Source organism: Scylla paramamosain, chromosome 24 (assembly GCF_035594125.1).
Source record: "Scylla paramamosain isolate STU-SP2022 chromosome 24, ASM3559412v1, whole genome shotgun sequence".
Classification (NCBI taxonomy): Eukaryota; Metazoa; Arthropoda; class Malacostraca; order Decapoda; family Portunidae; genus Scylla; species Scylla paramamosain.
Window position 1 is genome coordinate 5,762,501 of NC_087174.1, and position 27,500 is coordinate 5,790,000.

General features: G+C 45.7%; 1 protein-coding gene and 1 long non-coding RNA gene across 8 annotated transcripts in view; one reads left to right on the forward strand and one right to left on the reverse strand.

Annotated features, from left to right (window-relative positions):
- LOC135112631 (protein sax-3-like) overlaps positions 1-17,465 on the forward strand; it is a 19,830-nt gene extending 2,365 nt beyond the window's left edge. For 2 of the 4 annotated variants that reach the window (XM_064027198.1, XM_064027199.1), the window contains exons 2-9: positions 871-1,232; positions 10,494-10,634; positions 10,741-11,111; positions 12,192-12,332; positions 13,016-13,313; positions 13,585-13,727; positions 14,056-14,314; positions 14,438-17,465. In XM_064027198.1, the coding sequence (XP_063883268.1) occupies positions 1,178-1,232; positions 10,494-10,634; positions 10,741-11,111; positions 12,192-12,332; positions 13,016-13,313; positions 13,585-13,727; positions 14,056-14,314; positions 14,438-14,544 (1,515 nt within the window). In that variant the 5' untranslated portion in view covers positions 871-1,177 and the 3' untranslated portion in view covers positions 14,545-17,465. The remainder of the gene's footprint in view (positions 1-870; positions 1,233-10,493; positions 10,635-10,740; positions 11,112-12,191; positions 12,333-13,015; positions 13,314-13,584; positions 13,728-14,055; positions 14,315-14,437) is intronic. The other 2 variants (XM_064027201.1, XM_064027200.1) reach the window with 2 other exon arrangements.
- LOC135112634 (uncharacterized) overlaps positions 3,235-27,500 on the reverse strand; it is a 51,668-nt gene continuing 27,402 nt past the window's right edge. For 3 of the 4 annotated variants that reach the window (XR_010274520.1, XR_010274519.1, XR_010274521.1), the window contains exons 2-3: positions 12,243-12,351; positions 3,235-8,105 (exon numbers count right to left, since the gene is read on the reverse strand). This is a non-coding gene — a long non-coding RNA (uncharacterized LOC135112634). The remainder of the gene's footprint in view (positions 8,106-12,242; positions 12,352-27,500) is intronic. The other variant, XR_010274518.1, reaches the window with a different exon arrangement.

The following is a 27,500-nucleotide window of genomic DNA, read 5'->3' on the forward strand; positions in this document are numbered from 1 at the left end:
GCGGTGTGTGAACAGCCGCACCGGAGGGGAAGCTCAGGGAAGCAAATATTGGTCGCCAGGAGGGGGAGGGCAGACGACGACAGTTTGATACTGACTCGCCCGCATGCAAGTGAGTCTCGTCGCCCCCACGTGGAGCATTACCATGACACCAGGGATGGGGGCGTCACGGTCTGTTATAAAATTAAATGAACAGCGAAGAGAGCAGTGCGATAATAGAACGGTCGGTACACGTGCATTATTTCCCTTGTTGGTGTTTAGTCAAGAGCATCAGGTTCACGTCTACTGGTGTGTAAAGAATGGAGTAAGCGGCGGATATTCAGGCGAGGAGATCAGGCAGTGAGGACAAAGGAGAATGATATTGATAAAGAGGTGACTCGTGGGATTAGTGGAGTCTTTCCTCATCTTCTCGGAACAAGAGTAAAATGAAATATCACTTCCTTAAAGTCAAGCGATGAACTTATTGAGGGTGGGAGCTTCACTGCGAAGAGCTGAACACACACACACACACACACACACACACACACACATAGACCACGCCCCCACCTCAGACGCACGCACACCAATGCCTCATAATGAATTAACTGCACAAATATCATAACTCGCTTTATATATTTAAAGGAGTTTCATGTCACGGCGAGAAGCAAATACGATACGCCATTACGTGCGTGATTCATTGAGTGCAAACACCAACCTTCACCTAACAAGCAAACGTGAATTGAATAACTCACAGCACACACACACGCGATGGGACACACACACACACACACACACACACACACACACACCTGGAACCATACGTACCTTTCCACTCCCACACCTATCCATACTCATCCCTATCTACTCTCTCACCTCAACACCTTAACCACGCAGGATAAGGAAACGACTAACTTGATAATCTTCGTCCTCGCCGGAGCAGATGAAGCACTAAGAGGCCTCAAAACGAACAATCACACGCACCACGAACTCCGGGAACAAAAGTGAACAAAGTGAAGGCCCGAACTCATTGATGAAAGTATAACGTATGGAGGACTGGCAGAGGCTGGAGTGTGGTCCGTTCCTGGCCTTCCGAAGCAGCTAGAGGCCAGTGACACGCCCCCTAGCGCCCTACAGCCCAAGACTCAAGGGCGGAGGCGCATCACAGTCAACCTTTGGAGCAGAAGGAGGTGGAGACGTCAAGATGGGAAGTCCTCCGGTGGTGATTCTTCTGACTCTACTTGTCCTGGCGCCTGAAGGTAAATGTGTGTGTGTGTGTGTGTGTGTGATGTCCCGAGTTTTTGTCTTTTGCTTCTCTTGTTAAATTCATTAGAGTTGTTTGTCCTTTATCCTTTTCTTATTACAGTCTTTTTCCTTTCCTGGATAAAGGTTACGTAGCTTGACAGTTTCATGTCTTTTAATGTAAGAGTGCCTTATGCCGTATGCACCTCCTAGTGGCTATCATCATCCATATCTGTGTATAAAAACGTAAGAAAATAGTGGAAGCTGCAAATAGCTATCACGTGGGTGTCTCTGTATACATCATGCTTACTTATATCCGCCTATCATTCCCATCTGTACATTCGTCTAATCTTCTTTCATAGCCCCCTGTTAACTCAGCACTAATAATCTGATTACTGAGTCAATTCCCATCATCTACCATTCTACCTTAGAGTATGCATGTATCCATCTGTCTATATATTCGTGTATGTATACCTACAGATTTATATTCTTTCAAAGCATCAAAAGAAGGAAAGACACAGAGGAAATTAAAAAAAGAATCAACATTTTACGCTATTCTCTGTTAAAGGTGAAAGCCACACTCACCTTTGTATTACACTGCCACGTAATCCTGCATATAATTTTTATACTAACTTATTCACACGTAAACAAACGGCTTAGTTTCCTCCTTAATGGAAGAAGCCTGACAACTCCCCCACAGGAACGCCTCCCGCTCAACACCTCGGGGCCGATCAAAGGCGCCCGGCTGCTGCCTCTCTCCCAGAGGACGTCCCTTAACGCACTAATCCCGCGCATCACACTTAGGACACTCGCAGTGACGCTCTCCTCTCCCCGGCCCAGTGCGTTGGGGGATCCTCAGATGCCAGTGAAAGCAATAATGGGACGATAGGGAAAAGTGTGAAGAGTAAAACATTTGATCTGGAAAGAAAACGGTATAACTGTGAGCGTAAATGTTGCGTATTAAACAGACTTCCGTGCGTCCTTCACGTGTCAAGGGTGCGTTATGCTTTGAATTAAAGGTGCATCACAGGCAGGATCGCACGTATATACACCCACCAAGTCACTTTCCAGACCACTAAACTTTTCATATTCAGCACTGGAAGTCACGACTGGCAAAAAAAAAAAAAAAAGAAACTCTCCTGTTGACATATCTACTCACTTTCCGTTTCACTGAGACCTATATAACGTTGGCGGTCGCGGCTGGAACTAGAAAGACTCGACCTCACACCTACTCGCCTTCCAGCCCACTAAGGTCTCACTAACATTGGCGGTCGCGACTGGGACAAAAATACTCTTCGCACTCACATATCTAGTCACTTTCCAGCCCAATAAAGCCTACCCAACGTTTACAGTGGCGGCTGGAACAAAAAAAAAAGAACTTGATCTCACACATACTCACCTTCCAGACCACTAGATTAACTAACAATGGCAGCCACAGGTAGAACAAAAACACTTACCATACTCACAAGCCTATGTAGCCACTTTTCACCCCACGAAGACCCTTTCCCAAGACTGGCAGTACTGGTCGGAACAAAAGAAGCTCCCTTACCCACACGCATCCAGTAACCTTCCAGCCCACAAAGACCAACCTATCAATTACAGTCGCAGATGATGTAAAAAAAAGAAAAAAAAAAAAAACTCCCACGCACACATCCTGCAGACAAAGACCCCATTTCTTGACACGGAAATAAATATATGCACCACTCACTACAATGGGAAAATGAAGCAAATGTTTTCATATGATGCCACTCTTGCAAATGACCAGGTGAAGTCCTTCTGCGTGGATCATAAGCCTCACTACAACAACTCGATTCAAAAGCACGTATATGAAATAACCAAATAGTGCTAAATACCCTTCCCCTTACCCCCCCCTCCCCTTGGCCTTGTTCGCTGAAAGTGTTTGCAGATTAACAAAAGAGGCTTCCGTCAGTTCTTTTTTTGATATTTCCGTGCTCGACAAGACAAGCACGTGAATCGTTACGCGCGCCTGTGTGCATGTGTGCGTGTGTGTGCGTGTGCGTTTGTGTGTGCGTGTGCATATGCGTGCGTGTGTGTGTCTGTGTGTGCTGCTATCACTCGCACCAACAGACAAATCAATGGAACTGAACCTTAAATATGGGAAGTTCTCAAGTGTATTGGCAACGAGAGAGAGAGAGAGAGAGAGAGAGAGAGAGAGAGAGAGAGAGAGAGAGAGAGAGAGAGAGAGAGAGAGAGAGAGAAGCACGGCGGTGAAGCAGAAAAGCAAACCCTTATCGTCACCAGGCCTTCCGTCCCTCCCTCCTCATTACGCTCACTGCTATGCATACACGCTTCCTTCCACACGCTCCCCGCCTCGTCGCCCCGCCACTCTCCCTCTCCCAGCCTGCCATTAGTCGTCTCCCATTCGGATAATCCACAATACGTCACAATGTTTATAACTTCGACCCCCGTTACGCCTCTTTTCTCCCTCCCCTCCAACTCAATACCCTAACCTATTCTATTCCCCTCGGCGTCGCATTCCCTTCAAATGTACTCTTCTTTCTCTCCATGCCTTCCTATCCAAGTCTTTCTCCGTGTCCCCTTCTTCCTCTCCCTCTCCTAAGATTCTAGACTTGTTACGCCCTCTTCCTTCCCCTCTCTCTCTTTCTCCCCTCACGCCCAAGTTCCAGTGCATTTCCCCGCCTCGCTCTTCCTTCCCCTCTAACTGAGCCCTGGTATACTGCGCTCCCCTCCTTGTTTCCCTCGCCCAAGGATAATGTTGAAAAATTATTAGTACAATGTCTGTCACGGTGTCTAGGGAGCGAGGGTGGTGGTGTGGGTTCAGCGGGTGCAGATGTTAATACGAGGATTATTGTCATCATCATCATTATCATTTACTTTGCCTTGGGTTATCTCTCTCAAATCGTGCCTCTTTTCTCGTCTAAATGCTGTTCTTCCCCGTGCTTTAGGAAGCTTATTGACATTGGGCAACATCTCACAAGCAAAAATCTGATTAGCATCTTTACGCCTTCCCCTGGACTTGATCTTGCGGCAAGTTGGGGCCTCAGGTGACACGACACTAAATTAGTGCGTCTCACATCATGTTCCTCTACACGTGCAGAAAAAAAAAATGCAGGACTGGCAAGGACTTCCTCTAATCCGCTTACCCTAGGTGACCGAGGCAACGCCCTTCTTGTGCCGCGGGCTGCGGTGCATTAAGTGGGGATGGACTTGCAGGTTGCAGAGAAGCGGTGTTCTCCTGGAAACACGCACGAGCCAACCAGATGTAAAAAATCTCGACTTTGGTTCTAATTGCAAAAAAAGCTTCCTGTATTACTCGCATTTTGACCATTATTCCGGAATTAGGAATCAATACGACTCTCTAGCATACTTGGTCAAAAGTGAGTTCAAAACAAAGGTGAATGCAAAACTCGTTCTCGGTACAAAATCACGCAACCTTGGGGCCTCATATCATGCACGGCCTCCTTCGGTCTGCCGCGACTGGCCGGTGGGGCGGAGGAAGAGCAGCACGGAAGCGACTCACAACCTGCGCCGAGTGGCGCTGAACCTTGCTTTCCGGAGACTCACTCGGGTTAGTTTATCAGTCGGATACGAGCGCTCCAGCGGTTTGATTTCACGCTCACTGGTTCTCCGGGGCGCCGAGACCCTTGGCTCCATCCTTGAAGCTTCCACCTGATGCCTGCCTGACTGAAAAATTGAGTTCCTGAGTTCCGAGAAACGCAATTGATGCTCTTTGAATTTGAAGTTCCTAATCATGATATTGATCAACTCTCTTGGGGACCAAGTAACGAGTCAGTAAAAACAATTATATTTTCCACACAACAAGCCCGAACATCTTATTTACTTTAATAGAATAAAGATAAAGAAGTTATTCTGGACTACTGGCACAGTAAGAGGAGCGAGCCACTCCGTCTGGCGGGCCATTAGTTTCCTGCTAAAAGTTGCCTTTGAAAGTTGTCCCTCCTCGCGCGCCGCACAACTGTCTCAATAAAAAATACACGTTAAAACAAAAATCATCGCAGAACAATGAGGAAAGGAATCATATTCAGATCTTGCCAATGAAACAGAAAAGACTTGCAGGAAGTCACTGGAATATGTGTGGCTGAGCAGAAGGAACTGCGAAATTGGTTTGCCAGAGAAAGTTGAAAATAAATCCCAACTTGTAAGAACTTTCTTCCCCACTCAGTGAACATTTGAATTTAGTTTCCACATTTTTTACACAAGATCCGAACATTTTTAAACACCGTCACAAGTGTTTCATTTGCACGGCTGCGGTTATTCGTGCTTTCTACGTTCAGCCTTTCTTCCTGCCTCTGAAACACAGCAGGTCTGTCAAGATGCAAAGAGTGTAAGCCTGCCTGCCTCCCTCCTTCCTTCTCTCTGCCTCACACCCAGGTATTAATCGTAAGCTTTCATATTTCCCCACATAATTCCGCTCTGAGGGTTCCTTGCAAATGCCGCGAATTTACGAGGCCGGGCCAGGCTTGCATAAGTGATGACTGGCATAATAAACACACGCCTCCGGTAAACGCTTTGCTGGACCAAGCACCAACACCACCCCTAAAGCCAGTCGGTCCCTTGCACATCCTTCCCTCAATGGAACCTTATCTCCTAATATTCAGTGGCTATCTTACTAGCATACAGCTTACTGAAATTCGTAAGCTATAAGTCCTTACTATAATTTTAAGAATTATCCCACACTGCAGCTCTTATCTGACTTTATGAACGCCCACGAGTCACAACACAGTGGAGCCTCAACAGTCCCGCAGAAGGCAGTGAGGAAAGATCTGGAGGAGACTCCACACACCTCTCACGTTCCTCCACGTGCTACAAGATGGCCCTAAAGATTAAGGAGGCGGCCAAGAGGTAAGGAAGGTATCATTCCAAATTTTACACCGCCAGTCCTCAGGTCACTAAACGCCAGGAGCAGATTCTCCCTGTTTTCTTTTCGGCTGAGGCGGGGGTCGGGACGAGGTCTGGGACGATGGTGAGGGAGGCAGGTAGAGAGTGAGGGGTGATGGAGAGAAATCCCGCCTCATCTTGATGCTGGTGGCGCCGCAGATAAACAGATTCCCAACAGCTCCTCAGTGAACCGTCCCTGCAGCGTTTAGAGACGTAATGGAGAGGTGGGCGTGCGTGGGAGGAGGATATGCGGCGCTCACAACTTTATATTTTACTTTGTGCATTCAATATACCAAGTGCGCCATGACTGCGGCCTTTATACTACGCTGGTCTTTGGCCCTAACTGGCAGACGGGGGTGAGTAAAGAGGACTGTAAATTGGCCCTTTGGTCTCACCGCTCCTTTCACTTCGGGTAAAAAAAGATCAACTCGATTACAAAATAATAAGAGGGAAAACTGGGCGTGCACAGTCACTGAATTAAGAAATCCTTGGCTTTTCTCGCATAATTTTTTGGTGTTCATTCTCAGGTCAATGTTTTATTTCTTGCCGAGACCAGAACAGCACCCGGCATGCTTTATTTGTCTGTCTTTATTATTATATACAAAAACCATAGCTTGGAAATGTGAAAAGAATGTACTTCTGAATATTTCAATGTGATTCTAATTCTCTCCTCGAAAATGAACAATGGATCCCTCTTTTTCTTTTTTATTTTCTTTCATTCCCAGAACAAAAATACATCAAAGGAGGAGATAATTTTTCAACTTTATTATTATTAGTTTCAAGTAAGACCTATTATTTGTTACGAAGTATTTCATTGTCCGCTACAAAAGACCAAAGAACCTCGATACAACATTACTATTCATTTGATATTCGAAAGCATCGCGTTTGCTGTAATATGATTCACACACACACACATACACACACACACACACACACACAGAAGGAGAAACAAGCTCTGAAAGGAAAAAAATACACACGAGTTGGCCTGACCATCCCATCCCGGGCCTTGTCTACTAAGGCAGCCACTGTATCGAAATGTGAGATACTTCCTTAAGGTTAAATGTGTACTTAAGATGTAGCATGTATGTTAGTATATAAGTATGTAACGTGAATTTTCAGCTGTAAGACTGGAAGATCAATAAACCAAATATCAGAACATACCAAGAATATACTGTTAAAAATATAAGGAAGACTGCAAGAAGTTACGTGGCTTGGTTGTGGTAATTCCTGTATAAAACATACCTATCTATTACCACCTATCATTCCCATCCAACAAGAGCTTGTAAAAAAATATATGGAAAAACATCAGAAAGTATGGAAAATAAAAAAAATAAAGGGAAAGATAGAAAAATGAGGAAAAACAAGAAAATAAGGGGAGGCATAAGAAAATGAGGGATACAAGAAAATAAGGGGTAAACGTAAGAATATAAAGGAAAAAAACAAAAGAAAAAATGTGAAAAAAACATAAAACAAGGAAAAGACATAAGAAAAGAGAAAGACATAAAATATAAGGATAAAAAATTAAGAAAAAAGAAAACAAAATAAGGAAAAAACAAGAAAATGAGGAAAAAAATAAGAAAATAAGATAAACACACAAGAAATTTTGAGAGAAAAAAAAGATAAACACACAAGAAATTTTGAGAGAAAAAAAAAAGAAAATAATACACACACACACACACACACACACACGGACACACACAAGGGTCGGGATCATTCAGCATTCGCATCAAAGCGTTGTCATGAGCATCGCACCAACAACAATCCAACTTGCATGCAATGTAAGTGCAAGGGGAGCGAGGCTGAGTGGCGGCCGCCTTGTGTCTCCCCGTATTGTTTGTTGTTCCCGTTAAAATGACTGACACTGTGACCTGCGGAGGGAAGGATGGACGTATTGTGACCGAGGGGATCCGTCTTGCTGATAGCCCCCATTCTTTACGGCGCAGAGGGAGTCCATTGCGAGAAGTGGTGGTCTTGTGGTGATGGTGGTGGTGGCGGTGGTGGTGGTGGTGCTGTTGGAGGAGAGATAGGGCTGCCATTTTGAGTTTTTTTTGGTAATCTATTGAGTGTATGATTATTTCCATAGTCATTTTGAACAAGTTGTTGATTATAAAAGAATGCATGAGGAGTGTACCATCCGATTACTGAGTCATTAAATCCCGTATGTGCATATGATTTAATGAAATAAAAAAATTAAAATCTAAACACAACACCACACTGAATCAGACATTGATGGAACTGCTCCCCCCCCACTCCACAACACCCCGCGACCGCCACTTCCATGACTAAAGAGCTAAATACAAAGAGCGAAACAAAATCAACACGAAAACAATGCACAACAAACAAGGAAAACACCGAAACGCACTCTGTCTCGCCCAAACAAAGACAGAAAGGAAAACGTGAACAAACAAAGAAAACAAATATAACAACAAGGAAGACAGTAGGAAGGCCAGCATGTACGGCTTAGTGTCCATCCATCAGCGTCGGAGCGTCAGGGAACCACTTTGGCGACGAGTGTGGCGGCGGGCGAGGAAGGGGCAAGGGAGAAGAGGAGAGGGACCACACGAGACGGGGGAGGGAAGGGGGACGAAACCACACTCAGGAACTAGCACAGAAGTCCCTCACCGGAGAAGATTATCGAGCAGCTTTTGTGATGCAAGAGTGACTTAAGAGGCGAGTGGGGAGCGTCCTTTGATTGGATAGGAGAGGCGGATGGCTTGAAGGGCAGTAGAGGACGCGCCAAGGAGGAAGAAGGGAAATGAGGTGAGGACAAGAGCAGGGGGAGTGCAGAATCGGGAGATGAGATGACGGAGGAAACAGCAAGAGTAACGACCTCATGAAGAAGGAAGGAGGAGGTGGTCGGGTGGGAGTAAGAGAAGGAGAAGGAGGCGGAAAGAAAAAAAAAAACGGGAGAAATAGGACAAGGAGAAAGAGAAGAATGGCCTGCGACGGACATTTTTTGGAGACGTCTGCGCTATTGATGAGTTCAGAGCAAATGACTTCGCTTCCCGACCGTCTTTCACTTTATTTTTTTATTCTAACCGTCTGTTGGTGAAGGTGTCCACGGCTGCCGCTCACTATTGGGCGGGGCGGACAAGAGAGATGGATGGCTGCACACGTATTTGCTCTCCCTGCGTGTGAATAATGACTCAACGGAAAAAAATAAATAAATATCCCGCATTTAAGATGTAAAATAATCAGATAAATAAAAGTTTAAATCAATATATTATAAGCCTGACAGTTTCCCTTCCTGTCACCCCGAGAGACAACCACATAATTAGAGAAAAAACAGTTAATCGTATCCTTAAATTTCATTTTCACTTCTGGCTATAAAGTGAATCTTGTTTATAAAAGAATGATTTATGTTTTTTCTCCTCTAGTTGGATGGAAGAAAGAAATAATTCTCAACGCAGATATTATGTATGCCCGAGCCGCGGGGGACTTTAAATATAAAGCAGAGCGCGGCCGTCACTCTTCGTTGCTGAAAGAATAATAAAGGCAATCAGGGTTGCAAGTCAATTGAAAGAGGTAAGGCGCGTGGCGGTGAGGGGAAGGCGAGGAGGGAGGATGGCGGCAGGGACCTCAGAACCAGACGTATTTTACCAGTCGATATACACACACCTCGTCGGAACACAGTTTAACGTGGACCCTCAACATAGTACGTGAGGTAAGCTTTACCTCCTAGAGCATTCAGTTTTGATGGGACTTTTATAGAAATCCAACCCTCCCCCCCCTCTCTCTCTCTCTCTCTCTCTCTCTCTCTCTCTCTCTCTCTCTCTCTCTCTCTCTGACGTAAACCTCCTCTAAGCCCCCACACTGGCAACCGCCGCGCCACGTCATCGAGTGAGACACGTAAAGTTAGCCTCGTGTAGCCGTCAACGATAAGGGGATACGATGGGCGGGAGGAGAAGGGCCGAGGCTGAGAAGCGCTCCGCGGGAAGTTAATGTTTTGTGGAGACGAAGGGCGCGGCCTGGTGGAGGTCGGGAGTAATGGGGGATATGTAGAGGGGGTCAGATGTGCAAGAGGTAGAGGGAGTGGAGGCTCTGTGGAGTGGGAAGTGGAAGGAAGGAGTCTTTTTCATTAAGGTTCCTGGTGGGGGGGTTATAAAGGTCTGTTCTCATAATGGGAATGGCTCCTAATGGCTGAAGGAAAATGTACTTGTTTTGAGCCTCGTTGGAAATAATGGCCTTGTAAACCAGTCACCCGTTAATGCTCCTGCCATTGTTGCTGGTTATTTGTTACCAGGAGCTGAATGGTTCATTTTAATATATATATAAAAAGAAGAAAAACAGTATTTATTGTTCCCTTTCTCTGCAATTTTGTTCAGGATTTTCCTACAGTGACTTAGAATGAAGAGAAACGCGTCTTCCAATCACGCCCTTGCTTCCTTCTCCCGCAGGTCTGACCAAGGACTACTACGAGGACAGCTTCTACTACGAGTATGACGAGGACGAGCCCCCAAGCTTCCAGGCCCGCCCCCAGACCTTCACGGTGGAGGTGGGCCAGTCCGTCATCATTCCCTGCGACGTGGATAACCTTGGTCAGTCAGTGAACCTCGCATGGATGCATCATTAGCCTGACATTCATCACTCATACGGCTGTTGTTGATGCTTGATTTTTCACTAATTAAACTGGTCTCTTTGAAGGCAGCAACAAGCTGATCATCAAGAAGTTTGCGGCGCATGGAGGTAAAGAGAGGCTGCTAGCTGTGGGCGACGAGAAGGTGACGAGAGACCGAAGAATTACCATCGAGAGGGCGCGGCTTGTCATCTCCCACGCCAGGCCACGCGATGCAGGCACCTTCCTCTGCTTCTTCGACATCGACCCGCCCGTGCAGCTCAAGCACACCCTGGACGTGCAGTTCGCCCCCTCCATCAGGTCCCTCGCGCCGCCAGAGCAACACGTTCCGAAAGGATCCACCGTCACCCTGGAATGCCGCGCGCAAGGAAACCCGGAGCCCATTATTCGCTGGTCGCGGCAGGAGGGGCCGCTGCCTTCAGGCCTCCGCAGCGAACAGGTATGTGAGAAACCAGTGCCCAGGTTGACTATACAGTGAATTACTCTCCTCAACAGGTTCGTTATCCTTGACACCACGGTCGCCAGTACCGCCTGTCTTTGTCTCTGCGTGCCTTGCACTCTGTATTAGTACAGAGCCTCGTACGGCTTCTTTGTGCGATAATTTTTCATTTCTGATAAGAGCAGCAACGATCCTTTTTCTAAGAGGGAGACATTTCTTTGGATAATCATTCAACATAATTGACCTAATAATATGTACATGGTCCACAAACCCATGATGTGTATATACATCATCCTTTATTATAGAGTGTGTCAGGCGTGGATGAAGATTGGCAGTCCTGGCGGCGCGGACCGAGGGCTATAGAGTCTGTGAGAGGTGAATTAATCATCGCAAACTTGACTCATAATGTTGCGACAAACTTTACTCATTACTCTCCGGCCGACACGTGGTGCCCAGTGCGATTCTTGACCTTGGCTTTGTTGTAAAATCCTGATGCATCTCCAGGCAAACAAAGACCTTGTGAGCCAGGTAAAAGACCCTTCACGTGCCCTTAACTCTGCAGGGAAAGATTTATCACCGGGATTTACGCGTGGCCACACAAGCCACGGACAGCAGGCACGACCACATTTATCCTGCACACACTCATGCCTCCCCAAGAACTGATGCATCCATTTTTTAGGTTTAGGTTAAAGGGGGCAGCGGTGCCACAACAATGCCCGCCCTCGAGGCTGCTCGTATTAAAGCGGGTGTTCGTCACGGGGCAGGGCTGCGAGGCGCGGCGGGCCGTCTGCCTCCCACCAGCTCTTCATGGTCCGAGTGATGCACCAAAAAATGTTAAATCGGATACTGGTCATATGGGAAGGGGAAAACATATATACTTCACAATATTTCTGCTCGTGGAAAGTGTGAAGGGTTTGGACATATATCAGTGGCACAGCGGCCTTCCTCCCTCATAGTTATTACAGAGAACAACATATTCTACCTGCCTTGGGAACATGTTGCACTCCTTTGTCCAGCCTGACACTGAATATTGCCTTCCTCACCCCTGACTGATAACGAGGCGACGCGTGTCCCCCTCAGGGCCACAGCCTGACCCTGGAGGGCGTGGACAGACATGTGGAGGGCACGTACCTCTGCACGGCGGACAACGGCATCGGTGAATCTGCTTCTGCGGCGATGACCATCACAGTGGAGTACCCCCCGGAGATCACCACGGAGAAGGTCAGTGTCCACAGGCTTTCTGACGAAGGGAAAAGTACAGTTAAGAATTATCGATAGACTAAGAAGCTTTTTCTCGTTAAAGAAGAGGTAACAAGAATTAGATAAAAAGAAAAAAAGACCTACTGTGTTCTTGTCCGAAAAAATAAATAAATAAAGCGGAAGAGGCAAAAAAAAAAAAAGCGAGGTAGTGGGTACTAGAGTATGTCTGGTTTTAAAAAATTAAGCGCGGAAAAGGGTGAACTTCAGCGAAAGTATGATAATAAGGGAGAAAACTTTTACCCACGTCCGGCTCATTATTTTAGCATTCATCGAACAGGGAAAGTGAGACTAATTCTTCCCCTCGCTCCTCCAAACTTTCAAGCTCAGAATAAAAGAGAAGTAAAAAATAAATACTCCATGATTTACGCAGACGCACATAAGTCTCCTGTTAAAACTTGTGCCAGGCTTAAACTTAAGGTCAAGGCGTGACGTAACGGTGCGACGTACGTAAAACATGAGTGTTACTTAACTGGTCAAAGCGGAGGCCCCTTTGCTTAACAATACTGTGAGATATGTAATAGCTACCTCGCCTTGCTGATTCATAAAAGATGAAGTGCAATGTTAATACATGAATGAGAGATTACAATATAAATGAAGCTGACGGTGTGTGTGTGTGTGTGTGTGTGTGTGTGCGCGCGCGGCAGGCTGTGGTGCGGACTGGTGAGGGGGACCACGTGGAGCTGGTGTGTCTGGTGCACGGCCGCCCGGAGCCTGAGGTGACCTGGACGCAGGACGGACACCAGCTCCCGGACACGGACATGGACACCAAGCTGTACCTGCCAGAGGGGCGCACTGACGACTTCATGAACCACCTGAGTCAGATCCACGTGGCTCATCGTCACACGCTAACCATCCGCAACGTGACGGAGAAGGACTTCGGGGCCTACATGTGCATCGCCGAAAACAGACACGGCCAGAAGGACGCCATTATACAGATGACAGGTACCGGATCACCACGCTTCCTCCCTCACTCGCTCCATGGTACAATGTTCCACTCCTGTTGCCTTTCTAGTCATTACTACGTACACACGTTTTCTTTTCTTCAAGCAACTCACATTTTCTTCACTTCATGTTGGTCTGGTGGCAAGCTGCGTCCATTAATGTTTCTTTCCGCGCTTCTTTTTTTTTTTTTTTTTTTTTTTTTGTAACGTGCATGTTTTTTTTTTTTTTCCGATGTCTAATATTTTCTTTTGGCCACTACCCCTTCCTCCAGGTCTGCCCAAGCGCCCTGTCATCACCAGCAGCCCCATTGGTGGAGAAAGCAACTCCTACACCCTCACCTGGGAGACGGAGAGCTTCTATCCGATCACTGAGTTCCTCATCAAGTATCGCAAGCCTCACTTGGATGGCTGGCCGGTGAGTGGCTTTGGTCGGGGGAAAGGGGTGGGGTGGTGGGGGGAGGGTAGCAGGGGCGTGAGTGGGCCAGATGAGTGTGTGGCACTTTGTGTCTGAAATCCTTTTATCTTGAAACTGGTCAAGCATATATAACAGGAGTAATCAGAACATACCGGCCTTTCCACATTAATAGTCTGCACGTGAGCTGGTCCCTGTTTGCCTCCTCCAGGCTGCAGTAAACAGGTAATAGTCCTGTGCTTGTCTCTTCACTCTCCGCATGTCTTCCTTCGACATGTAATCCTGCACGGTCGTATAGTCAGTGGAGCATACTAACTGGCTCCTTCCGCAGGCTAACCGCTCCATAGTGATCGCGGGGTCGTGGGAGACCGTGTCGCTCAAGGTGAGGCCCGTGCAAGTGCGGGAGGGAGCGCGGCACGCCATGACGCACACACTGAAGCGCCTGGAGGTGGCCACCGACTACCTCACCGTCGTCAGGGTCAGGAACAAGTACGGGTGGTCGGCAGAGTCGGAACACTTCTCCTTTTCTACCAAGAAAGGTGAGCCAGGGGACGTGAACTGGAAAGACTGGTGGATGATCGTAAATCACGGTAAGGATTTTTCTGTACTTTTTTTTTTCCTTTTTTTGCGCTCACTTACATGCTGAGAGTACTGTAGCAGCAGCAGCATGCGGTAAGTGTTGCTGACAATGTGTTTTGTGTTGTGCGTTTCAGCGATGGCGGTGTTGCAGTCTACGAGCAGCAGCACAGGGGGTCACGAGGCCGCCAGTGTGTCGTTGGTGCTGCTCCTGGTGGCGGTGTTCTCCCTCATCATGATGTAGACCGCGTAGCTTCAAGACAAAACTAGACCATGCAAATGGTCGTCGTAGTTTAGCCCCAAACCTCCTGACTGACTCTTGCTGAGTCAGTCAGAAAGCAAGCTTCTGAAAAGTACCATCAAATGTTCTGTGAACTATAACATTGCAGGAGAAACGCCTGATTTACAACTTTACAATAAGTGTGGAAACAATATCAGATGTATAAATAACATAAAGAAACATTTGATACAGAGACATTATTTGAGGAGATTATGAAAACGGTTCAGTATCTTTATTGTATCAATTTGACGAAAAGCTTTCTCTGTCTCAGTCCACGTAGTGCCTGGCCCGGGAGGCACTGCCAGTCCATTATGATATATTCATGACGCGTATGTTCATATTTTCGATAATATTTTCATATATGTGTAGAATTACCTCCAAAGTTAGGTGTAGTGATGATCTATAGTGATAATACGATGTAGTGTAAGCAGAACCGTACTCTAGCGATCATGAAGAACCAACATATGAGGCGGCAGGTGGTAGAGAGACTTCCTGTAGGCATGTGACTGAAGGGAGATGCGGACCTGCGCTGCTGTGGCTGAGAATTTCATGTTGAACTTATGCTTCCGGGGATTTACGACATAAGTCAAAGGATTAGATTTTAGTGGACTGTCCGGAGCACGACAAACACGTAGTCCAGACAGACTCCCCAGCGCTTGCCCCTGAGGCACAGTAGGAGTCAAGAACCACTACAGGACCTCACTGCCGGGGCTGCGAGTCATTCAAGTGAACGCTTCGGTGTCAGAAGTAGCGTCAAGGGACCGAAGAACAACACCGAAGAACAAAACAGCGTCCCTGTGGCAGTGGAGGATCACAACGACACCCTCGGAGATGACAACACCCGAGGCACTGAGTGACACGTGCGAAGCTTAGTGGAATTGTAAGGATCCGGTGGTGATCCAGCGGTTCACTGGCACATGAGTAGCCCGGTAACACTCCAGACCCACCAGTGGGTGACAGGGTACAGCTGCACTTCACCACCTCAGGGCTCCAGTGACACACATGCGATTTAGAAGAACACCAGGGCCTTTGTCGCATTCCAGGGATCCAGGAGCACTTCAGGGGCGTTGTAACGTCCTTGCGACCCAGGGACACTGCAGGGCTTTGTGGAGTCCCGGGGACCCAGGAGTATTTTGACTTGCTTCGTGTGTCTCCTGAGTGAATGGTAGATGACAATACCGACACATGTCTTGCAGTTCTATACCGATATTGGAGTTACAGCTTTCTTTTGCAGCAAACTGCGGTGTTGAGTGTTTAATAGAAATCTGTACAGTATCTGATCTGCAGCTGTTGTTGTCAGTCATTAGCCTTGAGGTGGTCAGTGAGCGATCTTCTTTACAAAACAAGTTGAGCAAAAGAATTATTTTGAGTTGACCAAAAGTTTTAAGATTCATGAGGCCTCCATTTGCCTTCCTGGAATGTGCTCTTGTGATGGGCGTCTTGGAGCCTTGTTGTCGCCGCCGCCGCCCCTTGTAGTGCGGCGGACAGGCGTGAGTGTGGCGCCTATGGCCGCCATGATTAGCAGGGAGACTGCCCGGTAAAGCATTGTGTCTGTCCCGGCATACCACGATGAAAGACTTGTGTGTCGGCAGATAACACTAACATCTTCCATTGGTGATTACATCTCATTTAATCTTCTTGGACAGAGTACATGTTTGTAATTTTATGTATACATGTGGATGTTAGATTTTTTTTTCTATTATGCATATGTCATTCTGCATGTATATGTACAAGAATGCACATCCACGACATAGATTAAGGTCTGCCTACGATGCCAAAATGTTAAACAGTGAACACCACAATCTTTGAGCTTTGCACTGAATGAATTGTACTGTGTGGGTGATTCAGGAACGACGGCAAACTGTTACTTTTTTCCACTGTAACGTGCACGAAATCATCACGAGCAAGAGATTTTTTTTATTCTATGTGACTATATGGTGTGTTTTGTATTTTTTTTTTTTTTTGTCTGACCGTGTATATTCATATAAGGGAGAAGTAAAGCGGTGAGAAAGTAATGAGAAAAAAACAGCACTGAGTGTAATTTTGTATAGTGTTGATCAATGTCATGCACGTGTTGTGGACGAGTCGAGACAAGACTCAACAAGCAATCCCTTCCCTCAGCACAGTTCCGAGACGAACTTTTTTTTTTCGGCGCACTTCTTGAACTGATTGTCACCGCACAATCTAAAACAAATACCACCACCCCCAAAAACAGATATTACCCTAGCACAGCCCCTCCCGTGTTACAGCAGCGCCACGTCAAGACCAATTCCTAGGCAGTCCTCACCTTGTATTCAGTGACCCACGCCACCACCCCTTCCTTGGTCTCCTGCTCCTCGCTATATCAAGTTCAACCTAAAGCCACGAAATGATCATGAAATATTGTGAATAGCACTTAACCACTTGTTAGTAACGATCATAGCACTGAGCAAATTGTCATTTTCATTATTATTATTATTATTATTATTATTATTATTATTATTATTATTATTATTATTATTATTACTATTATTATTATTATTATTATCATTATTATTATTATTGTCGGTCTAGTCATGCAGCCTTTTGTTTCTCACTCATTTGCAGTCCAATGAGTGGGTTGTCCGCTACACTGTGTTATCCGGGGGTTTCGTGTCAATAAGGCCTTAATATGTAAGTGTTTCCGCACCGCCCTCGCTCGCCCTCTGCTCCACGCCTCGAGGCCGCCAGTGGTCGGTCCTTAGTTAGCAGGAGGCGAGGAAGGAGGGGGCGAGGGCTTCCCGCTGACCCACCTTCCGGGAGGCGCTGGGGAGAACATTTTTTATATCTCGCGTGTCCTGAGAACAGCTGACTTTAACGTAAGTGTGAATGTCTGTGTACTGTAAATAAATGTTCTTTCTAAATCACAGGATGTTTAATTTTTTTTTCTTTTCTTCCTTAGGTGTTTTTTTTTTCTTATCTAATTGCAGGAGGATGTTTTCTTCAATTCCTTTTAGATTCAATGTTTTATTTTCTTTCCTTCCGTCGACATTCTTTTCAACTTAACTACAAAGGGAAATTCTCTTTAATCACGGACCTTAAAACCAACAATTTCCACTCCTACCTCATCTTTAAGAGTCGTGCCTCAGTCACCCTTTACATTCTAACACCCAGGTCGTATTTACATTCAAGGAAATAAGGTCTGAGAGGCTAATGGTAGGCTTTCAGGAAATCAAGGCGAAGTGAGCCCTGTAGTACCACCCTATCTGCTACCTGAGGACTCAATATAGCCAGGTGAATAGGCTCTCAACAGGTGTCAATCAAGTAAGTGCCTGAGGTAGGTGCGGGCAAGGTGTGGGCGTCAGGTGTTCCGGGCGCCACCAGGCAGTGATTGATGACGCTGATGCAACATCCGAGTCAGTCTTTTGGTTGGTGATGTGACAAGTTAGCTAAGGTGATATTTCAATTCTTTTTATCAGTGCTGTTATTATTATTATTATTATTATTATTATTATTATTATTATTATTATTATTATTATTATTATCAGTAGAAGTAGTAGTAGTAGTAGTAGTAGTAGTAGTAGTAGTAGTAGTAGTAGCAGCAATAGTAGTAGCAGTAGCAATGTCATTATAATAATCATTGTCATTATCATCATTAGTGTTATTACCACCACCACCACCACCACCACTACCATCCACCATTATCCATATCCATACATTAATATTCAACAAAGTATCACAAATGAGATCTTGCCGCGCCGCCCTTGCCTCCCGCGTGGCGTCGGGAACAGGCGGGTCTCTGCAGGCGGGCGGAGATTGGCCCAGAGGGAGGCATGTGGGGGCGTTCTGTGTGATGATTGGCTGAGGGGAGAAGAGGGGTGGGAGAGGATGGGAATTAAGCACAATCTGGAGTGATCTTTAGAAGTACCAATACTGCCTCATTCAACTGAAGTAACGCCAATCACTGAAATATCTACATTTTCTTTACATATTTCCAGCATTTGCTCACTACGGATTATTCTAAGTAAATAATTAGAGTCTTGACTTAAGGCCGACCACTTGCCTACTGCTAATGAATCCAGCGTAAGTACCTCGTCCACCCAGTGCAGATGTGTGTGTGTGTGTGTGTGTGGGTGTGTAGGAGAGCGAAACTCAACTGCCTCGCCAACCCACCTGAGGCTTCGCTCGCTGATTACCTGATGACTATTACACTCTGATGAGGCGGCGGTCGCGAGGGACAGGGGAAGTGGAGGTGGAGGAGGAAGGTTGTTGGGGGATGGGGGGAGGAAAGCTTCCGCCCTGACCATTTCTCCGTCGTGTTTGTGGCGACAATGCACTTTGCGCCACACGCATGATCCTCACCTGAGAATGTCATCACTGACAGAACTCGTGAATTCGATGATTTTTAAGAGTATATTAACTATAAGGGAAAGTAGTGCAGGTAAGTCGAGATACTATTCCGAAGACATTTTCTTTTATCCTCGGACTTAAGAATACTCAGTGCTATATTTCATTAATTTGATGTACTGTAACTCGAGATTTTGGTCGACATGATAACTTTATGTTCGTCAGTTCCTCGGATTCACCAAGACTGAAGACAAAGGAGAAGATAACACGTGTCACTGCGCGGTTTTCTTCACATTATTGAGGATTGTGCAGTCTGGTATCATCATGCATGCGGATTTTTTTTTTTTTTTCTTTTTCTTTTTTTTTTTTTTTACCAGTCATCAGTTTGCGGTTCACCAGAGCAGTGAAAAGATAGATCCTCCTTTTATTCTCTCTTTTTGACAGGAGAATGTGCATAATTAACTCACTACGAAACGCGCATGACCTCGCCTTTGATTAGAACCGTGTGCAGAAGGGCGCGCGCACACACACACACACACACACACACACACACACACACACACACACACAAAGAACAGTTCGTTAAAAAAATTATCATCCACCCCACGCCCCAGCATTGAACAAAGTCATATGCATTTCATTCCTAATTAAAACCCTGGCAGAATTTTCTTCCCTGATTACAATGACTGCGAGTGGAACCTTCAGCAATGTGACTTGTATCCTGTAGTTGCAAATTCCACTTCACAAATCTTGCCTCGCGTTGCCACAAAACTCACACAGCAACTGCTCTCCGTTACCCCCAAAAAAAAAAAAAAAAAAAGATTAAAAAAGTTTGAAAAATATTTATGGTAGCACAGAACACGACGAATTTATTTATTTATTTTTTTGCGATCACACATGCTTTTTTTTTTTCCCCATATTGAAGGGCGTCACGCAGCAGGGTCACGCAGCAAACAACTCCATCACACCACCAATACCACTATACCCCTCTCCACCAGTGTCACCACCACCACCACCACCGCCACCATCATCATCATCATCCCCACCACCATCCCCATCACCAGCAATAGTACTGCCTCTTCCCTGCCACCACCACTACCTTTGTCATCAGCTCACTGGCTCCCCCTGGCGTGGCTGAGTCGTGCTTTGTGACGGATGAGACCGGGTTCGGATGATGACTGAACGAAAAAATGTAGAATGACTCATGGTGGGAGGCTGAAATGTCCGTAAGTACCACAGAGGCGAGCAGTAAGTAGGGAGTAAGTAGGCAGTAAAAAGAGAGGAGAAAGGTAACTTGGGGACCCTTAAAACATGAAGAAAATGTCTCAAGTCAAGGCGGCTGCGACACGGCATGGCTGAAATTAAGATGATTACGCCAGATGGATGAGGTTCAGGGAAATTAAAAGTCGCCAGGGGGTCTTTTTTACAGTCTTTGGAGCATTTTATTCTATTACAGCGTTTAAACCTGAGCCTTATTGCGGCTGTTAAGGACAGAGAAATGTTTTGACACGGCAGCTTAAAAAAGGAGAAGACAAAAGTCCCTCCCCATTAAACATTTCATCCTTCTTCATCTATTTAATGTTTGCCTCGAGGACGCGCGCTGCTGAAAGAGAACTGGCGGGCGGGCCACACGTCGCTTCACAATGCCACTTTGTTCTCCTCGAGAGTGATTCGTCGGAAAACTCCAGAGGGAAACATAATGCATCAACATCCTTCAAGTGTGTCTTAGAAATCTGAAGCAGCACAGAAAAGGCAGCGAGGGAAGGAAAAAACCCGTTTCCTATCCAGTGTTTAAGACAAGAAAGAGACAAAGCCTCCGCCCACAGTATTCTTGTTCCGGGAAGCCGAGTTACGCGTTAGTGAACAGCGCGGCAGCACATCACGTGGCATTAACTTCTCTCGCATTTCAAGTGTGTTCTGGGAAGCAAGAACTAAATGAACTGCATCAAATGGCACGAGTACTCGGAGATAAAAGAGGGGAAGGGAAACTGGATATACCGACACCCGAGAGCGATGATAAAGAGAGAAAAGATAATTGATTTAACAAAGACAGGGAATACTTTTTATGCGTCGAAGAAAATAATGTACAAGAGACAACAGAAAACGAAAAAAAAAAAAAAAAAAAAACTCATATTTTCTACCCGCGTAAAAGAACCAAAACATCACAAAGGAATGGAAAAAGACAAAAAAAAAAAAAGTGATAAAAAAACTACAATGAAAGATGGAAAAACGCGAACATAAAAATTAACATTATGCAGTCGATCAGACGATAAAAGTACGCAGTGGTGGCAGAGGAGATCGTACTGGCAGGAACAGCGGCAGTAGCAGCAGCAGTGACGTTCGTGGTAGCAGCAATGACTGTGGTAATGGGGATCGATAAAAGTAGATGGTGGTAGCAGTAATAGTGGTGATGGTAGTGGTGGTGGTAGTGGAGAGAGCAAAGCGGTGATTATTGTGGTGATGGAGATAGTCGTGACGGTGGTGGTGGTGGTGGTGGAGTGGCCCTGGTGGTGGTGATGGTGACGATGGTGATGACACTGATGATATGTGGACGGACAAGGGGAAGAGAGGAACGATGGGCGGGAGAGAGAAAGGAAAGGCTGACTGACCTGGAGACCTGACCAGAATGAAACCCAACGTAGCGGACGGGCGAGAAAAAAAGGAGGCATATCAGAGGGAGTGACGGAGCGAAAAATGAGGGCAATGTGACCATTTTCCTCGGGCCGGATTGAGTTATGGGGCCCAGTGATGGATGAGCGGCTGGCCAGGAACAGTGAGTAACTAAATACTGATTTTCGCCCCATGAAAGAGTAGATGGGGAGCCGAAGCGTCATAAAAGAGAAAGATGATAGAGACGGGGAAAAAAGAGAGTATATTTAATGTATAAAATGAATATAAATTAAGGTACATTCTTACTGGAGGATGGAAAGAGAGAGAGAGAGAGAGAGAGAGAGAGAGAGAGAGAGAGAGAGAGAGAGAGAGAGAGAGAGAGAGAGAGAGAGAGAGAGAGAGACGGGTTAGTTTGAGGGAACAAGATGAAAACGTCAGACGAAAGGCAGTCAAAAATATGATGAATGTCTCTTATTTTCTCTGTACCATTATAGTGTAAAACAAACGACTTCAACATATACAAAGCCTCACCCACACACAAACACACACAGACGCACACACGCACGAACACTCATCCCCATCCCTCTCCTTCCTTGGTGTCTTCCAAGAACCACAACATATCGGAAGAAAAGATCAATGAGAGAACAACAAGGCGCGGTTCATCTCCACACACCACGGGGCGAATTAGTACGCCAGCACCGCCAAGCGAACGAACCATCACGGCGAAGCAAGAACCATGAGAGAAAAAACCCAAGAGTTCAACTGCTAAAGGGGAGAATTTCACGCAGAAGCGAAGATGATCAAGCCCATTTATGCGAATTAAAACCTTGCACTCCACCACACACCACCGCCGGCTCTTGTCTCCCTTCCGCTTTAGGGGGAGAAAAAACACACATATTTCCGTGATTAAAACAGAGACGAGGAGGAGAAACAGCTGGAAGGTAATGCTCAACAGCGACCTGAGGAAGCCTTTTCGTATTTGTTCTCAAGGCGATGTGCGCTGCGTGTGTTTTTCCTCCCCTTCACGCTCATAATACCCTTGTCGCGAGGGCCACGTTCATAGGACGCCTGTGTACGGTATCTGCGGGGTGATTGGCTCTCTAATCGCATCAGAAGGGCCGGCTGGGGGACAAACAAGACCATGATTGGCTGTTGCAAGTGTAAGTGGGTGAGGATGAAAGAGTCCTTCTCGATAGCAGTTTACATGTTGATGCGAGGAACACACTGCCGCCAAACTAGATTGGAGAGGAAGGTCTTAGATGGAATACGAATGATCGGCGATAAAGCTTGCACAACACAGTGAAGTGAAGCGTGGGAGAGATTCGCTATTGCTTCTCCTCCTCCTCCTCCTCCTCCTCCTCCTCCTTCTCCTCCTCCTCTGGTGTGAGTCTTTCTCTTACTTTTACCATTTTTATCTAGTTTTCTCTCTCTCTCTCTCTCTCTCTCTCTCTCTCTCTCTCTCTCTCTCTCTCTCTCTCTCTCTCTCTCTCTCTCTCTCTCTCTCCTCTCTCTCTCTTTTACTTACTCTTGCTTTTCTTTCCTGGTTCTTTTATTCGAATTCTTTCCTCGTGTCTTTTTTTTTTTTCTTGTCCTACTTCCTGCATTTTCTATGCATCTCTCTCTCTCTCTCTCTCTCTCTCTCTCTCTCTCTCTCTCTCTCTCTCTCTCTCTCTCTCTCTCTCTCTCTCTCTCTCTCTCTCTCTCTCTCTCTCTCTCTCTCTCTCTCTCTCTCTCTCTCTCTCTCTCTCTCTCATTGCTTCTCCCTCTAATCCCCTTTCTTTCTTTCTTTCTTTCTTTCCCATGTCCTCGATCTTCCATCGTTTCTCTCCTCCCCTCCTTCTTTTTTCTTCTTTTTCTTCTTCTCCCTGCTCCTTCTCCGATTTCTATTTCTGGTCTACTCCTTGTCGTTGTTCACCTGTCCCCTCATCTTCCTCCTCCTCCATGTCTTACTCATCCTGTTCCTCCTCCTCTTCCTCCTTGTCCTCTTCCTCCTCTTCGTCCTCTTCTTCCTCCTCGTCCTCTTCCTCTCCTACCTCCATACACGGTCGCTCAATTCATCCCTTACTAATCTCCAACTGTGATTAATTACAAGCCATCCCTCTCCCTCCCCTTTACCTGTGCTCACCTGCTCCCCCCCTTTCCACCGCCACTACCACCACCACCACCTCCACCACCACCACCACCACCACCACCACCGCCACCGCCACCGTTCCCCCTCTCATTTCGCCATTAACACCGAATCATCTCAACTAATTTCCAAACATTTTAAGCGCAGTTTCCTTTCCTGTTATCTACGTATTTCTTTTTCTCTCTTTTCGTGTGTCCGGATATCCATTGCAGTTCTTTCTTTTTTTCTGTCATATTATGTTTTCCTTCCTTCCTCCCTTCCTGCCTTCCTTTCTTTCTTTACTGCATCCACTCCCTTTTCCCTTCTCTTTCTTTCCGTTCACATTGTTTCTTTATTTCATCCGCTTCTCGCCTTTTTTCTCGTCTTTCCACTTAACCTTTCCGATTCTTTCTCCTCTCTCTCCCTTTCTATTTTCTTTATTACAACATACATTGATTCTCTTCTTTTCCCTCTGCCTTTCATTCTCTCACTGCTTCCTTATTTCACCGACTTTTTCATCCTTTTCTTGCCTTCCGATTACACGCAGATGTTCTTTTTCCCCCCTTCACCTCTTACTTAACAAAATCTAAACCTTTTTCAGCCTGCATCTCTTCCACTCTCCTACTGCACACTTCGTTATTCCTTTATGTTAATGTACAAACGGATCTCCCCTTTCTACACGTGTTTGGCTCGTCCGACTTCCACTTTCCTGCCTTCAATTAACCCTCAAAAGGAAGAGCTGGCGAGGTGGTGCTGTGATGAGACGCCCGTGAAGGTATCGAGCAGCGAAGGAAGGTAAATGAAAGACGCCACTCGAGGAACAGAAGAGAAGGAATGGGTGGTGATGTTTATCTGTCTTTCATTGCTGCGTTGAGAGAGAGAGAGAGAGAGAGAGAGAGAGAGAGAGAGAGAGAGAGAGAGAGAGAGAGAGAGAGAGAGAGAGAGAGAGAGAGAGTTTTTATAAGTAGCGTTCAAATATCCAATTCAAAATTCTCAAAACTCATCTCAGCACAGTGATTCTTTTTCTTATTTATAGATCTGGCCAACACACACACACACGCGCGCGCGCGCGTAAATAGACAAAGAGAAAAAACCCAGTGATCTTTCCGAATCCTCACCTTTCTTCTCTTCCTCCTCCTCCTCCTCCTCCTCCTCCTCCTCCTCCTTCCCCTTCAACTAATCCTCATCCCACAAGCTTTTCCTCCTTCCTTTTAGCTCCCATTCCCTACACCAGTTCCTCCCTTTCCCCTTCCTCCCCCTCACTCCTGCTGCTGCTTCCCCTTCTTCAGGTGACCTAAACATGATCCGGGTCCTTGTGAATCTCCTTCCAAGGCCCTCACCTTTACCATTAAAAGCGGCAGGTGCTGTTGGTGGCAGAGGCCGCTACCTATTGAACAGGGCTTAGGGAAGGGATAATGAGGCTCTCGGGAGACTATGGAGGGAGGCGGAGGTCTTCTCGTTCAATGGAGGGACGCAGGGAAGGGAGGGGATGAGGAGGAGGAGGTGCAGGAGGAAACCATTGGCTGTAAGGAAAGGGGCAGTCGATTTTTAGGGGAAAATACGAGGAAAAATGGTGAGGAAATGGGTATTCGGGATGAAAGGAGGGAAGAGGAGGGACAACATTCGTGTGTGTGTGTGTGTGTGTGTGTGTGTGTGTGTGTGTTTTAGGAATTCATAGCACACGTGTAAAAAAGTTGCGCGAATCTAGTACTGTAAAAGTAAATTGAATCCTCATTAATTACAGCTTTTTTTTTCTTCCTCTCATCATCGAAGGGAAATTTTGTGTTCCTCCAACTTAATCGGATCTCAAGTTTCTGCAAAAAAAATAAAGGAGAAAAAAATGATAATGTGCCTAATGTATCGCTTAAAAGGGGAGAACTATTCCCTCTCCCTCTCCCTTTCTTTCTCTCTCTCTTTCTCTCTCTCTCTCTCTCTCTCTACTAAGCCTCCATCGATACTCTCTCTCTCTCTCTCTCTCTCTCTCTCTCTCTCTCTCTCTCTCTCTCTCTCTCTCTCTCTCTCTCTCCCCAACCTCCCCTCCTATCGCTCTCATCCTCTCTCGTTTCCTCCCTCGCCTACCTGATTCCTTCTCTCTTATTCTCCCTCTCCCTCACGTAGCATACCTTATCCCTCTCACCCTCTCTCCCTCCCTCTGCCCCACGCCGCGACTCCACAGATACGAGTTGGAAGGGCGATATCGTCAGGTTTTTGTAGCGATCAGAAAATTATGTTCTTACTCTCATAACTTTTGACTCCCCTCTCACAGCTGAGACACACACACACACACACACACACACACACACACACACACACACACACACACACAGGTCTAAAGTAGGGGACATAAAAGATGAGAGTGTAGTAGTTTAGAGAGAGAGAGAGAGAGAGAGAGAGAGAGAGAGAGAGAGAGAGAGAGAGAGAGAGAGAGAGAGAGAGAGAGAGAGAGAGAGAGAGAGAGAGAGAGAGAGAATTTATATCTATATTATCAAGTGAAATTATTCCTTAGATTTCTTTTTGAAGATATGAATAATTTCAATCTCCCACTGTGTAATTTTTTCCTCCGTCAATGAAAAGTTTCAAGTCAGAAGAACGATAGTAAAAAATAAGAAGAAATAAAAACTACCATCACGTCCACCAACACCACGACCACTACCACCATCACCTCCACCAATTAAAACAGCAGCAGCAAAAACAGAACAGTAACATCACCACCACCACCACCACCACCACCACCACTACTACTACTACTAATGATAATAATAATAATAAAAAAAAAAATCTTATAAGAAGAAAACAACAACAACAACAACAAACAAACAAACACGCAAAGTCACAATGATGACCTGATAACAAGGAAAACAACAACAACAACAACAACAAACAAACACACAAAGAAAGGTCACAATGATGAATACTAATAAGTATCTGCGTTACATGTTATTAGGGTGTCTGTCTCCGTCTCTGTCTGTGTGCCTGTCTTTCTGTTTGCTCTTATCGATTCCCGGTGTTATTTATGGATCCAGCGCAATGTTAATGTTTCCCGGGAATGTCTCACACTATATTTATGAACTCATAATATTACACACCTCATAATGTATCATGAAAAATCGTTTCTTAAGCCAATGGTAAAAACAAAATTTGTGTGATGTACGATAGAAATTAATGCAATTAGAGAGCGCATAAATAGAATGAAAAATAATTATCTGATAAAAATTCACAACGATTTATGACAGCGAAGGATTATTTTTCACATGGAATTACTTTTAATAATGTGCTTAGGAGAAGATGAGAAGCTGAGTCTTACCACAAATCTGAAGTATCCTATGACGCGCTTTCCTGTGACACACTCCACTACATGTTGCATATTGATAATCACCAAAGCTTATTAACATAGATCTGCTTACAGTGAAGCGTGTAGAAGAAGAGGCGTCTGTCTGTCTGTCTGTTATGCTATTCCTTCTCAAACATCAAGTGACCGCATTTCCTGGAATCCACACCACTAGATGCTGCAGATTCTCAGAAGTAACGCGTACATGAGATGCAAAGCACATAGCAGCCTGTTCAGCGAGGAACAGACGAGCCTGTGTGGAGTGCGTGGCGAGATAGATGAGGAGTCGGCACTCCTTGATGCACGAGGCCGCGGCTGGCGAGCACAAAGAAATTGGCTTCACTGCGAGGCGACGATGATAGCGATGATGTCGAAAGCGATAACAGAGCTTAAATATTACCTATAAAAATAAATTAATAGTATAAAAAGCAGAATTTTAACTTTGATGAAATTTAATATATATTTTGCAGTTGTGAAATGACTCAAATTAAAAAAAAAAAAAGCTGTCGAGTAAAATGTTAGTGTGATGTACTCAAAAAGATTAATTTTATAGTGTTTCATTTCATCAAT